The sequence below is a fragment of the Schistosoma mansoni genome (assembly GCF_000237925.1).
Source record: "Schistosoma mansoni, WGS project CABG00000000 data, supercontig 0374, strain Puerto Rico, whole genome shotgun sequence".
Classification (NCBI taxonomy): Eukaryota; Metazoa; Platyhelminthes; class Trematoda; order Strigeidida; family Schistosomatidae; genus Schistosoma; species Schistosoma mansoni.
In genome coordinates, this window is record NW_017386217.1 from 4,765 (window position 1) to 20,706 (window position 15,942).

The 15,942-nt window shown below is 35.6% G+C and overlaps 1 protein-coding gene across 3 annotated transcripts; it reads left to right on the forward strand.

The window, feature by feature from the left end:
• Positions 1-1,464: 1,464 nt before the first annotated feature.
• On the forward strand, positions 1,465-10,473 carry Smp_120640.1 (hypothetical protein; the record flags this gene model as incomplete). 3 transcript variants are annotated; one of them, XM_018792322.1, is made up of 10 exons in its annotated part: positions 1,465-1,524; positions 1,559-1,639; positions 1,682-1,756; positions 1,803-1,906; positions 1,942-2,147; positions 2,186-2,719; positions 6,634-6,886; positions 9,065-9,153; positions 9,194-9,642; positions 10,403-10,473. In XM_018792322.1, the coding sequence occupies 9 exons, from the start codon at positions 1,465-1,467 to the stop codon at positions 9,493-9,495; spliced, it is 1,704 nt and encodes a 567-aa protein (XP_018644630.1). In that variant the 3' UTR covers positions 9,496-9,642; positions 10,403-10,473. The 3 variants fall into 3 exon arrangements, with proteins under 3 accessions (XP_018644630.1, XP_018644723.1, XP_018644722.1); XM_018792323.1 differs by having other exon boundaries at positions 9,065-9,642; XM_018792324.1 differs by having other exon boundaries at positions 2,189-2,719; positions 9,065-10,473.
• Between the last annotated feature and the right edge of the window lie 5,469 nt (positions 10,474-15,942).

Genomic DNA, 15,942 nt, shown 5'->3' on the forward strand with positions numbered 1-15,942 from the left:
GAAACTTGCAGAACTACCACAACCATCATCAAAAGTGTATAAGTATTTATAAACAATTGTCTACACAAGATACTCAATACACGTTGACCGGATACCATCAGCAACAGCCTACTGTGAGAGAGAACAAATGAGCTTCCAACTGAAGATCTAATTAGGGAAAGATGTTGGAATTGGATAGGGCATAAATTGTGTAAGTCGTCAAACAGCACCACGAGGCAAGCCCCAACTTGGGATGCTGAAGGGCAAAGGAGAAGACCAAAGGACACGCTGAGCCGAGCATTGGATAGCAACTGGAAAGGATTGCTCAGGACAGAGTTGGATGAGGAATCCTGGTGAGCATTCAGTGCTGCTCCATGTGGGTTAACAGGCGTAAATATGTATGTAAAGTCATTCGTTCTACTCTTCACGGATAACATAAAGATTTGGAGACCCATACACAGTGTGTCAGATAGAATAACACTACAGGATGATCTCAACTCTTTAGTGGCACGAATGGGCGGATGGTCACTAAACATTAGTTCCAGCATTAGTGTGGTGATTCAATTAATTGGCTATAATGATTCATATCATCACACAATAGTTGGAGTTGTGTTACTCAATGTAATGGACTATGAAGACTTGGGAGTCATAACAAGCAGCGACCTCAAAGTTACGAGCAACTGCAAGGCTGCTGCTCTCAAAGGGTTTGGGCTGTTATGAGCTATTTGTAGGTCTTTTCAGTATTTGGACGAAGAAATGTTCTAATTATAATACCCGACATTTGTAAGACCGTATTTATGATTTGGGATGCAAGCAGCGAGTCCTTGTTTCAAGCATGAGGGTATATGCTGGAACGAGTCCAACACCAAGAGATTAAAATGGTAAATGGTCTATCTGGTCTATCTTAAAAAGACAGACTGAGACACCCCAACTTATTTCCGTTATCTTACCGCAGATTACGGGGTAATCTAATATTGGTTTATCGTATACTGGGAGATGACCTTGTTATTGATATGCCTTATCTTTCCCTTCCGTCTAGGACTGATCATCTGAGAGGATATTCTAACAAAGTTCAAAAACCGAGATCAAATCGTCTGCGTTTGGAATTTCATTTCTCGCGCCGAGTAGTGAGTTACTGGAATACTCTACCAGAACACGTAATGTCAACATCTATTGATATATTCAAAACGAGATTGGACCTCCACAGTGTTACAAAATGCAAGGAATAATATATAGGTCGATAAACCTCCTATTTTTATTACTGAAGACTGAAAACTTATTTACCGTTACAAACTAAAATCTTAGCGTTAGAAATATTGTAGACTGAATATCATCTTATGATTAGAAGTCAATATTCGATTTTAGAAAAAATGATTAACTATAATGTAGTAGTAACTTCAAAATATATAGTCTTGCTTTTTTTCCATTGAATGTTTTGTTTATATTTCATCATGTGTGTGGAGATTCGTATTTTCGGTCACTAGGATGGCGGGTGATAATACTGAGATAGACTTGTATGATAATATTGATGAGGATTTCGTGCAGGTACTAGTTAGGTTTTCTCTGTATTGCTTTCTAGGAATGTACTGATCTCACAGAGTTATATGACGATGTTATCGCACCAATTAAGTCTGAAAATTCTTCAGGCGTTCCATCAATGGTAATTTTCTATTCTATGATGTATAATTGTCATGTTGTAAAGGCCACTAAGCACTCCTACAGCTCTTCAGCTCATCCAGGGCGCCGTGTGTCAGTCTATGTCGGTAATTTAACTTGGGTAGTTATGAATTTTTCAAAATAACGAATAGAACATAAATTTGTAGTGGACAACAGATTTAGATTTACTAGAAGCAGCATCAGGTATTGGCATTAACGATGTTATTGAAATAAAGTTTCACGAAAACCGACAAAATGGTCAATCCAAAGGGTAAGTTGTCAGAATACACGTCCATTTACTTGTAGGTTTTGTGTAATGGTTTTTGGGTCAGAACAGTCCATGCGTCTGGCTATGGACAAATTTCCAAAAATCGATCTCCACGGCCAAAATCCTGTTGTCACAAGCTATACGAAGCACAATCTTAGCGTTTTTGAAAAAGCCGCCGGTAGCGACAACCAGGCTACTGCTCGACCTCGCACTGAAGAATTGCAGACAATGAAGGTGTCTGGAGGTAACTGTCCATCCCTGTATCTATTTGACAATTTTTAGCAGGCACCACTGGTGTTTTGGGAAACCGCTTGCCGCCTCCATTGATGGCTACACCTACTATGCCTGCATCACTTGGATTCAGTGTACGTAATAACAGTCCTTTGATGGGACAAGTCGTCCCAAACGTTCGGAACGCAGCAAATTTATCATCTAGTATTCAACAAGCTCTTGCTAATCACAATGCACACTCTGGCTTGAGCGGAAATTCAAACCTAAACCAATTACCTTTAAACTTCCCCGGTTCTACCAGCGTTCTAATGCCTGCGAGTGGCCTATCAACAGCAACCTTAGCAGCAAATGCTACAGGACTATTACCCTCAAACTTCACTCTTCCTAGCACAATTGCAACATCACTCGCAACAAATGCTCATGTCAACCCGAATTTTTTAACACAACAAGTGCCAGGAAACCCTCCAATGTTACCAAATTCTTTACCACCTGGTGTGATGCAGTTGCCTACTCAGAACAATGACTCTGGTATAAGACCACAGTTTGATCATTACGGAAGACCGGTCATTCATACTTACACTCCTCGTAAGTTTTTGTTAGTAGTTTAGTTTTATGTACTGGGCAGCCTAAATGTCCTATCACCGATTTAAGTTTTGGTTTTATTGGGTGCTCATAAAAACATTCAGTTAACAAAATCTGATATGTTACTACATGGAAAATCTTGTATGATTTTTCATTTCACCTTGCTTTTCACCTTGTTTTGCGCTTGTATCAATTTGACTAACCAGATGTGTTCACACTCGATTTTTGTTAGATCTTTGTAACTTGATAACATTGTACACAGTTACAAAAAACAGGTTGTAAAGCTAAAATCTGCAAAGCAGTAGTCAGTATTCATATGCTTTGATTATTACTGGACTCCTGAACAGATCCTTCAGTCACTGTTGAACAATTGGAGATATTTCATATAACTTCCTCCAGAATACCTACCTACCTAAATTGTGTTGTAGATTACTCATTATGAGGAGCAGATTCTTATACTTGGTTGAAAGTAACAATTCGAGTATAAAGACTAGTGGTACTGTCCTGTTGCGCAGGCGAGGTCCGAACCTGCAACTCGTCTGGAAAACCACATACCGTAATCATTGATCCACTTCCTGATCACAGTGATGTATTTGATCTGCCAGTATGGAATTCACATACTGAATTATAGATGCCTGAATTCATGAATTACATCCTGAACGGAATAGTTTGTAAAATGAAATGTCCACTTATTGCTATGTAGACTAGTTTTGACCCATCCATAACATCTTGGAAACTAATACGTTTAAATAGTGGTCTTGTATCCCAGTTCAGTTGGACATTATACTGCTTAACAGTAGGAGCTAAGCCACTGTTTATCAGTCTTGGAATCAAGTTAAATAAATGTCGTTTAATTATTTTCAGCAACCAAGATGTTGCTGGTCTTAAGTTACCACTGTTTTAACTACAAAAATCTGGCTTCCTAAAACGGAACTATGTTCTTGTATTAACGTGTATGCTGTTCACTGTTGTCCCAAATAAAAGTTCCTATAGGTCACTATGAATCCAATAGTCACTTGTTTAATGTTAATGATTATTTTTAGTCTCCAGTGACGGATCATGTCATGAGTCAGTCACGGGTATGAGGGCTAATATCACTTCCCGGCTGCCCACATCGTGGAAGGGTTTCTCTTGAGGGACCTGAAAAAAGATATTAAATTAGTGTTGGTCTTAACGAGAAATATGAGGATTGAAAATGCTGTGCACCAAGGACATAAGATTTAGTAAAACACCAGCAGGTTTATGTAATTCAGTTTAGATCAGCTCTCCAGGCGGTTAGGATGTATGTAAAATCAAAGTCAAATGAAACCCTAATTTATGTGAGTCTTAGTTGTGGTTTCTTTATATCTCAAACATTATAGGGTTTAATGGCCATCTAATTTTAAGAAAGCCAGAATGAGTAGTAATTAGTAGGTGTAAAAACCAGATTCCAGCAATATGTCAAAAGTAAAATCGTTTCCAGAGCTCTTTTTCTTCGCCCCATCGACTTCGGTTTGTACAAACAAGCAGTATCACTAGATATCAGTGTTTTAGTTGAACATCATTCAATACACTAAATGTCACTAACATAAGCCTGTTACCTTTCGAGATAGGCGGCCTAGCAGTAAAATCCAAACAACTCTGTTATGAACTATCCTTCCTAATTTTTGCTTAGTAATGTTCATGTCTATGATAACTGCCTTCAATTCCCGGCACCATGTGTTCTTTGGTCTGTTTTTTCCCTCCTGGCTTGAGAATCTTGATGTGCTGCCTGTTTCGGGACACAGTTTTATTGGTTCGTGCAAATTATTTCCCATTCAGTTCCTGCGTCTTTACCTAACTTCCTCCTCAACTGTAAGCTGGTTTGTTCTCTATCACAGTAGGTTATTAGTGATGGTCTCATGCTTAGGGTTCTGCAGTATGTTGCTTAAACAGCTGCTCACAAATACTTGTACTTTTTGGTGATTGTAGTAGCAGTTCTTCAGGTTTCACCTCCTTACAGTAGCACTTTTGACATTTGTGTTGAAAGTCAATTTTGGTCTTGTTTCTTTGTTTATTTATCTAAGCACATAAATATTGGTACAAGAAAGCACCAAATACATATGTGCCGCACAAATTTCATTTGATTTGAGTGAGGGCTGCGATACTGCCCAGATGCCCAAACCGAAGCAGATGGTTTTCTTAGGGAGCCACATCTGGAGCCTTTGACCTTAAGATCTGATCCACAAGGCAGTGGGGCATCGTGAGGAGATGCAGTCTCATGGTAGCCGGTGATCAACGATTGATTCATACGCCATCTGTTCCCTCAGGATACTGGAGCCCATGTGCACCATTGGTTTGGAATCAGGGTTTCCCAACTCCGTTTGATGGACTTTGCGTGTCCACCAACCCGGTTAAAGCGCCGAGCATTCGCTTTTCGTCCTCTCAATTTCGTAAACAACAGTAATGCCACGAGAATGCAGTGAGTAGGACTTCCCTGGCAGAGGCTATATACGCGTGGCCATCTGAAAGTATTTCGAGGAAAGCGGACTCTTCACACTCTCGGCCGTACCAGGGCATTTGACGAACATGTTGTGACCATATGCGGGATTTTGTAAAGTAGGTTTCACTGGACAGACTTTTTGATAAGGTTAAGGCCGATTAATAGGAAAATATCATGGATAAAAAGTGACTAGACAGCTGGTGTATCTCACTCACTAAGTAAATTCTTATTTTTCGACTTCATAGCAGTATCTGTATCTTTTAGCTGTCGAAATTCATCTGAGATACAAATAGGATACAGGTTACTTTCAGTATTCCTCAAAGGTGTCCAACCTCTGGTCAAAGGACTGACTAGGTCGTTTAGAAAAAAATAGGGAGTGGGATGTTCCATCTTTCTGAAATGAAATGACCGTTGTTTCCATTATTAAAAAAAATGTATATATCAATTATCGGGATATAAGTCCATTTTTTATCGCATCCGTTACCCATTGCAAATTTTGGGAGATTAACTAATGAATAGCAGGCCAGCTTTCGTTCAGGTTTATTAACATCCAAAAGACTATGCAAACACCTCGACAGTAATAGCATACAACCGCCTCTCCATGAAGTCCATTTCAGAGATGAAATGAAAAAGTGTACTCAAGGCAAAACAAGCTAAGCACTTAATCGATCACCAAGGAGTTGTTCATCCTGTGGTAACTTGGAAAACCTTCAGTCTTCTGAAAAACATTAGTGATGAAATGTCAGAAAAGACAAGTTGATTCGGGGGCTTGAAAACATGTCCCGGTATGCTTGAACACTATTTAGAAGGAAAAAACTTGAATATAGACCAGCAGTAAGTCAGGATTGGTGAAGGATTAAAATAAAGGAAAAGACAGCGGCGACCTGTAACACTAGAATGCAGTTAGGTCTAGTCATGGGATTTTGGAAACGGTTCTATTAACCGCCCGTCACCGGTTCAGGATTATTGTTAGAATTCATAGATTTATTAAGTAAATCATTTGAGCTTCACTCGATCCCTCCTGATTATTCTTGGTCGCCTGCTATTTCAATTTGTATGAAAGGAGAGAAATCCTTTTAATGAGGAGTCATTCTGAAGTATTAACTTACATAATCGCCCGTTGCCCAGATAGAGCTTAGGGACTGCGAGTCCAAAGTAACTAGATTAGTTTTAGACCTTAGTGTGAATATGTAACATCTTGAAAGTATGTAACACTGCTCGGATGTTTTAATTTGTACTTAAAGATTGCTGTTAATTGTAAAATAGATGCTATCTTTTAGCTTATTCTAGGCCCCAATCCTCTTTTTGACTAGTCGGGGCACTTCATTTCCTGCTGTTGGCTTTCATCTTGATGTATCACTTAGGTTCCTGGCACCCAAAGTGTTATAACAAGCTGCACTTAGTCTTTATATGTTGACCGTTAAATATATGGTGATTTAATGTTATTTCCTTGCAGCTGTTCCAGGAAAGCTCTCTGAATCGGAGTTCGAAGATATTTTGCAGAGGAACAAGACAGTCTCCTCAAGTGCTATTAACAGAGCCGTACAGGATGCTGCTGGTGGTGATTATGCAAGTGCTATTGAAACATTAGTAACTGCAATATCTCTTATCAAACAGTCAAAAATAGCTAATGATGACCGATGCCGGATTCTGATCAACTCTCTTCAAGATACTTTACATGGTATTGAGTCGAAATCTTATGGCGTTAAGTAAGACGGGTTTGCTTGTTGTTAATTCATTGATTTTTAACATCTTAACTAAGATCTATTGAGAAAGCAAATTTTTTTAAGAATGTTACCTCTAGATTTTTGTGGTCTGATGAAAAATGTACAATATATGTTCCATTTGTCTTATGCGTATACTATTCTAAATCCAATTTTTTAAATTTCAAGCTTCCGTGAGAATTTACTGAATGTAACTTATTGAGATAAGTGTATTGCATATCTCTGAGGAGATTTGCTGTTTTCCAATGTTTACATTTCTTAATGGATTTAATAGTTTCTGTTCTGATGGTCATCAAGCCAATTCTGTTGTTAACCAATACGTGTTGTGAGTATTAATAATGAAGTGAAGCTTTTAGCATTTTGACTTTCAAGGTTTCTAATTAAGTCACAGATATGTTTAGTGCAAACGTGTCCATTGCAGCGTTTTTTTGGGAGTGCACCCGCGAGCTGCCAAACGTCTGTCTCCATTTTTTCAGTTGTAAATCCATTGTTACTAAGTTTATTGTGTTTTTGACTCAATCGCCGAATTGATTTGTTGTTGTAGTAGATTGTTAGAGCGAACAGTCATTTTGATGCGTCATATATCTCAACCACTTCAGCCGATAGAATTTCAAAACCTTATTAACTGATTTACAATAACTTTAATGGCTTATGGCAAATTTCGGAATTATTTACTCCAAGGGTTCTGTAGTGGCTGAGAAATGTTTTGAGGATTTATGTCGTTAGATTTCAGCAACTTAAGCATATCTTCAACCTTCAAAAATCGTTACAGCTATCAGATAGTAATAAAAAATATGGGACCTTGTATATGTACGTCTGCTCGATTTTCGCACCACAACACAATGCGATAAAATTACGAATATGAATTAAATTGTTAGAGGTATTATTATTATATTGTAGGTAGTAATAATATTAGGCATTGCGAATAAAAATAATGCAGAAAGAATGGATTTTCAGAATTAAATACATGAAATGATTATGAAACTTAGTCATAGGGAAGTCAAACAGTGAATGCATTTACTCCATTGGAATCGGACGTTTCCAACCATTGGTCATGAGAATCACGCGGACCTTAACCATGTAATCTGAATTTATCAACATAGTTCAAACCCACAGTCAATTTTTTTTATAGTCTAATATCACTTTTTAGTTCAGTCGCTACTAGCACTCTTTTGACCTACATCCCCGTTTCGTAGCTCCAAATTTATATAGAGCCATATGTCTCGTTGTGTGCTGTCTGTTCGATAATTACGCAAATGTCTTATATGCACCATATTCAGGCTTTCAGACCAAATTATTCTATTCTTCGTGCTTAAAATGGTTTATTAGCAATAACTAGTTGTTGGAATTTCGTTACTACAGATAACTATTATTATTTGCTCACCAAGTGGAAGTGCTAAAATTGAATAACACGACTTTGAAAACTTAAGAAACTAATAAATAAAGGCATTTGTCCTAATTTTAGGCCATGCCATTTGATGTCTACAATTATTGATCGGGGCCATATTACTAACTGTTAATCAATGTCCTAATCTAATAGCATTCATTCGTAAAACTTGGGTTCTGCATACTCATGTACCTCTCATTTTCTATCCACTAGAGAACTAATCCAACAAATACTATGTAAACACCTACGTACTTTTTTATCTGTTGTATCGATAATATAAAAATCAAGCCTTTGTTATATTAAGTCATCATGAATTGTCATGAGATCCCATGAGTCATGCTCTTTTTTAACCATTATATAATTGTAGAGTTTTTGGATGGTGTGACTCAGATCGAATCACCTCGGTGACATTGGGCTTATCGTGTATTTTCTGACGTATTATCTACTTTCCCCTCATTTCGGATCTTTGATTATTCTGATATTTCTCCATGGTTGTTAGACTAATTCCTAGGTGAATTCTACCCCGGTATTCTGACTCTTCATCCGATGACGCTTAAATTCATCAAGGGAATAATCTCACTCAACTTTTTTTGTCTCTTTCTGTGTTTTCAATTTGTGAATATTGACAGATAATGCCATGGTTTTATTTGCGTGTCCGTTTTAATACATTGAGATGTAACTGTGTTTTGATGTTTAACCATTCAAGCAGATTAAAGTAACTACATTTTCATTCTGACATAATTATGGCTATATTTCCTCGGTTTTTTTCTTGACAGGAGCAGTAGTCGAAGACGTCGTCGTTCGTATAGCGACAGTGGCAGTGACGGTGGAGAAGGGAATTACAATAGTTCTATCAGTGGTAGTGGTAATAACAATTCTCGTCGTCACAGAGACAGAAATCATAGGTCTCGATCTCGTGACCGGCACGATCGGCATGAACGTCATGATCGCCGCAGACATTCTCGTGAAAGAGGATCTGGAAGTGGCAATACTTACTATGGGATTGGATCCAGTCTTCCTCTTCCTAGTGGGTCTGGTTTGTCTGGAATCCAATCAGTCGATGGTTCCGGTCAAACGTGTACTGGAAGTCTTGGGGGTAGTGCAGATCGGTATCGAGACAGTCGATACAGACATTAATCCTAGTTATGTACTCCTCTCAATTGCCAACTTGGTGACCAGTGTAGCAGTACTTTTGTTTTCTAATTAGTTTTTCAATACATCATTTGTTCTCCCAAATCATCTGGTTGTACAGTTTGGTCATATTTCAATAATCATTGACTCACTTCATTGCTGCTAGCTTTTATGTTCACTATTTTCGTTGTATTGGTAGAATTGGAGCTCAGGAGTGTAACAGGCAAGTGAAATCCTATAATATATGTTTATTCAATCTTTTTAGCTTGTCCACTTACTCAGTGATCCGGTTACTATTGGTGCTTAGTTTTGGGTGTATTTGTAATTATCATTTTGTACATTGTAATCTTGTTATTCCTTTTCGCTGTACTGTTTTGTATACATCACTTGTTATTGATTACGTTTTGGTTGCATGTACTGACAGCTCTTTGATATAGAATGACCATCAGTTAACTATTGGATGAGTGTATATCCGATTTGATTAATGTTACTAACTTCTCCCTTGATAATTATGTAGATATTTCCCTAGATAACTTCATTCACTGTACATTTTCAATCCCTCCTGTTCCTATAAAGTGTGTATAGTTTCTGTATATTATTAAGACATAAAAATTTGTTTAATATGGCATTGTAAAGCTGGTGTTCATATTTCTGTATATATCAGCTGTTCCATATGTTGTAAACAGATACTGAGAATCGACGTGGAAAGTCTTGAATGTACTTGTTTGATTTCACTGTAAATAGTTTTTATCTAAAAAGTTTCTGGTTCCTCATCATACCACTTGTATATAATAGACTGACTGATGCCCCATACCTTTGTATATATAAATATCAATATGTTGATTTTTACATTCCATGTAAACAATTTTTTTAAAAAATAAAATATATTACTAGTCTTCTTAATGAATATACACAACCTAAATGTGTCTGATTATGTCTTTTATCGTTTCGACTATCTAACTCTATTTTTTCTTCCTTTTCAGATGTACAGTGGTCGTTTCAAATCGGGTCTAAATTATTGTTCTAATTAAAAAAATATACTTATCATTGTATCACTTCGTTTCTTCTTATTTTCTCGACCATAACTAGTTTATAGGGGTACTGTTAACTGTAAGGGTTCTGCATCTAGGTTAATGAGCTACATCTATTTAAGCAATCTATTTGTTAATCATACGCATTTCAATAAATTCTAAAACAATACATGGTATAACGAGCATAGTTTCTGATACATGCAATGAGATTATAATTCGTCTTGGCTTGATGTGTTCAGACCGCTAGTACGTATTTTACTTAAGTGACACTACTGGCTTATTTTAAGTAGCATAAATTCCTGAGTGAAAATGTTTGGATTTTATTCAAACGTATTTAGACGGGTTAATGATATCACTCATCCGAACTGTAAAGGATAGTGTGAGTCTCAAATTATTAGTTCAATGACTAAAAGCTAGTCACATCAGTTCATTCAATAAATAATCATTAAACTTGTTCACAAGAATGATACTCCACGAAATGATGTGGGGTTGCTTAAAGGTCGTACATTTGTGAATTGCGAATCTGTATATTTAATCCCTACAACAATTGGCCTCTTCTACTTATGTAGCGGTTTTTACTTATATTGCGAGTTAGTATTCAGTGGATCGGTTTGATCTTAGATTTTAACAACTCAAAAGAGTAATAAAGTATGGACTCAAATTTACTAAACATTGCTATCAGTAAAATTCCTTATATTTTGAGGTTAATTTGAATTGTGTAGGGTTGTAAGAAATTTTGGTAGGATACTTGCAGATGATGATTATCAACACGTCCCAGCATTTATCGCAGTAACTCAGGTAATTATGCTGTCATTTTCCCAAAACTGGACATTGGTACACTTGAGGGGAGTTAAATTATCATTGATTACATCTTGATCTGATACGTGTGTATATCGGTGCAAGTGCTATATCAAATTAGCACGGGAAATGAAACTTGAGCCAAACCCAAAGGGGAAGACAAAGAGTGGATGGACTTGCGCCTTTACAAACGAAGTCTAATTGCGGTTTGCGATTAATACTCAGACCCCAACTGCATAGTCTGCACCGGCTAACATGGTTCAGTCCAGTTGTCAATGGTTCCATGAACTGATACCATTTTTCGTTTCGCCCTCCCCTGACTTCCAATCTACTCAAACCAAGTCTCGTGAGTTAATCAAGTCAATTGAGCCATCATAATCTTACTGCCCTTCATTCACATTCCCTTTGCCTTTTTTACGACTGGTTTTTCATTATTAACAAGATCTAACAAATGAGTATTCTTCCGAATCTCACTTTTTCCACCTCAATGGTCTGTTATTTTTTAAGTATGCGCATAGTCATCCTTTCGATTCTAATCTACACTTAATTAATAATCCCGTGTTTTTGTGAACCAGATATTTCTAATTCATCATATTATTACTTACATTATGCATCTATATCTGCATATAATTCCACCTATTTGATCGATAGTAAAGGTAGTTTACTGGATTATAGGTAATCCGAACAAGAAGAAAGGTAACCACCCATTTCAAAGAGTTTCAATTCTTTCTCGCGTTCATTGTTCTTCACATCTTTTCGTTGTGCCTAATGATTAATTTAAAGGGAAGGATAAGTCAAATTCTGACAGCTTTATTCCGCTTTCTCTGCAGTTTTTTCTGTCTTTTATCCCTGGGTTTCATTTTTAGGAGTCAATATATTTTGCAGATCGGTTGTACATTTATTAAATTAATTAAGAACATAATTTCCTAGTTCTGATTTAAATACTTCGAATAAACTGTCTTCGTGAAGTTCACATAAGTCTATCTACGAGTTAGTATGATTGTACCCTTTAAATACGTAGATAAGTTTGTATAATTTCATACAAGTTCCGAGTAAAATGGTTTATTGACCATGGTTGTGAAATAAGCATTCGTATCTACTTTTCTCCCTCATGACATACTGTCGATTAAAATATTGAAAATATGAGAATTTGTTAATCAGAAGAAACATTAAGACAAGGAGTTAATAATGGTTTTCACTGTAATATACCATTAAATTCTAACTTATTATTCTCTTGTATTTGGTAAGATTCACATTCTGATGGTGTATATTTTTCTTTGTAACTTGATCTTATTATGAATCACTTGATTCTATTCATGATGTTTGGATTCTTTGTAGTCTTAAGAACTAGTGTATTAACTCATGTAAACATAGTCCCATATGTGTCCGAACCATCCGAGAACTCGCTAATAATGAAATTATTAATCAGGTATCAAGATACCGTATGATACAATCCACATCCTCCTTATTACTTAGCTATGAAAGCCCATAGATTTTAGATAATCGGAAGTGGGAATGCATTTATCACGCAAAATAATCAAATATACTACGGAAAGTGAATATTAAGTTAGAATATTACAGTGATAGTTAAAAATCATTTTGATAAGTGACATTTACTCGTCAGTAGGAATATTGGATTAAAGCCTGAAGAAATTGTCTAAGAAATACTACGAAGTACATCCAAAAATATTGATAGTTTGCAAACGAAAGGTAATCACAGGTGATAAACATTGGAATACCTAGTAAGTGCAATATGATCATCGAAAGCCTGGTGTTGGGCCGAGAATATATATAGTAGTATCTGAGATTTGGGTATTTATGAGGAAATTTGTTGATGTTTCTAGTTGATCAAGTTTGCCTTACTATGGGATATGTAAGTCATGTGTATCTATCACCTGATTGTTGGTGCGATGTTATTCTAGTTGATACAATCTATTCTCAACTGTATGATGTATCACTACTTTTGATGTTAGCTGTAATATCAAAAAGAATTAGATAGTCTTATCGTCCTTATTTGCGAGTGGGATATTGTCATTTAACCGAACACTATTTCAATCGGTTCACCACAGCCACGTAGAAAAGGTTCGGAAACAGTTTAATCGTCTTAAAAATTTTCAAATATATGCATCATTCGTTCAAAACGTAATTATCAAGGAGTAACTTATACACGTGTTTAAATAAATCGTGAAAGAAGTGAAATAATACAAGGTTTAATCGTTGCTATGCTCCATGTGTTAGGCTTCTATTACAGAAAAGCTGTTTGTAAACTAGCCAGTATAATACACTGCTGAGTAATTAAAAACACGATTTAAGGCTCATGTAAAGCCTAATAATATCAGACATGACAAACATACAAGTAAGAAATCAAAAAATAGACGATACAAATAGTATATTTCTGACGAGTGGATTATTTCCAAAAGTACTCATTGTATTTATGCCAGTTGAAAACACAAGTGGGACTTTAAGAACAATAAGATTTAATCACGTATAAAGTTCTAATTGTCTTTATAATTTCAACACAAATCAATCAGATATAATTCAGTGAACACTAAAATGGACTAGGGAAACAAGATATTGATTTGCAAATATCTGTCATACAGGTCAGTAGTTGGTGAATAACTCGAGATTGACTTCTCAGACTATGGAGCTGAGCAACACATGGTCGAATACACCAGGGAACAAGAATTTCTAACAGATTACAGATGCACTTTTCTGAAGAGTATAATGAAAAACGATGATTCAACGTTTCTTGTTTACTATCTCCAATCATCTAAAAAAGTAATATAGTATTTTGAATACTTGTAATAATTTTTCTATAGAGGTCCATTATTTATGCTGGTGCTTCTTAGGAATCAGTACATCGTGGCATGTCGAGGTTATTTTCCCTTAAATCTTTTCCTCGCTTTTTTAGTAGATCTAAGATTTAGGACTTGCTTCTGAGGGCTATCTAGAATTCGTAGAGCTTGACGACATCTCGGACGAAATCTGTATTGAACTCTAGTATTTCTGCTTGTCTTACTATCCAATTCCTCATTAATTCTAGTTTTAGCTTAACCATCATCAGTTGTTGATAATCTGAAGCTGAATCAATTCTCCTCTTCATTGTTACGTCTTCAACGAACCTTCTAAATTTCTCACTTATGCGGATGTGTTTAATCTGCTTTTTTACACTGTGGTCTAGTGAAACCTATGCAGCTTTTTGTATGCGTTTGTTTGTGAAAATCCTTCTACCTGTCAACGTGTTGAAAGCACATAGATTTGCCAGTTTCTCAACGTCCTCGCTACTTTCTTCAAGTCCATGAATTCGTACTCAGTGTTGTCCATCTCAATGTTTGCGTTTAAGTCACCCATCAAAATGATCAGGTCATTTTATGGATCTTTCTCTAGGATTTACTTTACTGTTTTTCCTTAACTGAAATGTTTACTTTTACATGAAAAAGACACTGATGACGTTGTTCAAAAATACAATGAAAATACCACTATTGAACCATCTAGCACAGAGTACACAACACCATTAAAATACTAACTAATATTAGCTAAAAGAATAATAGAAATCATGACTTACTGGACAATTGATTTTTATTATTTTAAGATTATTGAGTAATTAGAATGTATAAGATATATGAGACAACAACACTTAAACTGTAGACTTTAAAACTATTCAGTAGCCTATCGTCCATTCATTACAAATAGTTCATCAAAACAATGAATATCTCCAATAACCACTTTTGGTGTTTATCAAGTCTGATAAACATTATGGATAGTGTTATTTTTTTAAATGTTTGGTTGATACTAGTAACGAATTCATAATATTAATAAATTTGATACGAACTTGAAAAAAAAGATGAACGTTTGTTTTGTTTATTAGGAAAACTTTGTTCTTTAATTTAGACACTAAGAAAGAAAACTAAATGAACAGACTCACGCAATCAATGTGATAGAAAAAAACGAATAGAGAAATAAATTGAATTTCGTGTTTAATAAGAAGCGAACGGAAGAAAATTAAGCAGATCATATCAACAAGTACAATGACAAACATGCTTTTGATCATATTATCAGTAAATCAAAATAAATTTAAAAAAAAGAGTATTTATAATAAAGAAATCTATTGCTAGATTGGGTTTTTTGTAGTTAGTGGATTCTCTTCTCTTTCGTTTTGTTTTAAAAAAAGAGTTGAGCTGTTTCACAACTCTCTCATGATGTTCAGTTAATTGAGTTGGTCGAAAATAAGTAAGTGACTATTTGATAAAAATTTCTTATCATATATAATTAAAGGTTGATTAATTAAAAGTAAAGCATTTTATTTCGTATAACATGCACATAGCTTCAAATAAAAAAAAGGAATATTTTCATTTTTTTTTACGACAGTTACTTCTTTGGATTTATTTCAGGTTTCATGTCATATACATTTCATGATATAGAAACGTAACATAAAGAAATTCATCATAACACATTGGTATCTTCTGATACATTATTTAAGAGTGATAATTTGAAATAGAAGCTTTTATTCAGTGTCTCACTTTTGATATACCTACTCATATGCACTTCAGACATATAAACACCTAGTTAAATTTACAATTATATTGTGGCTGATTTAACGGACTGGTACATACTGTTATGTGAACTTATCTGACTTTGCAAGTGCAACTGTAAACTTATTTAAATTCACTTCGTTATTACTTGTTTGGATCTTC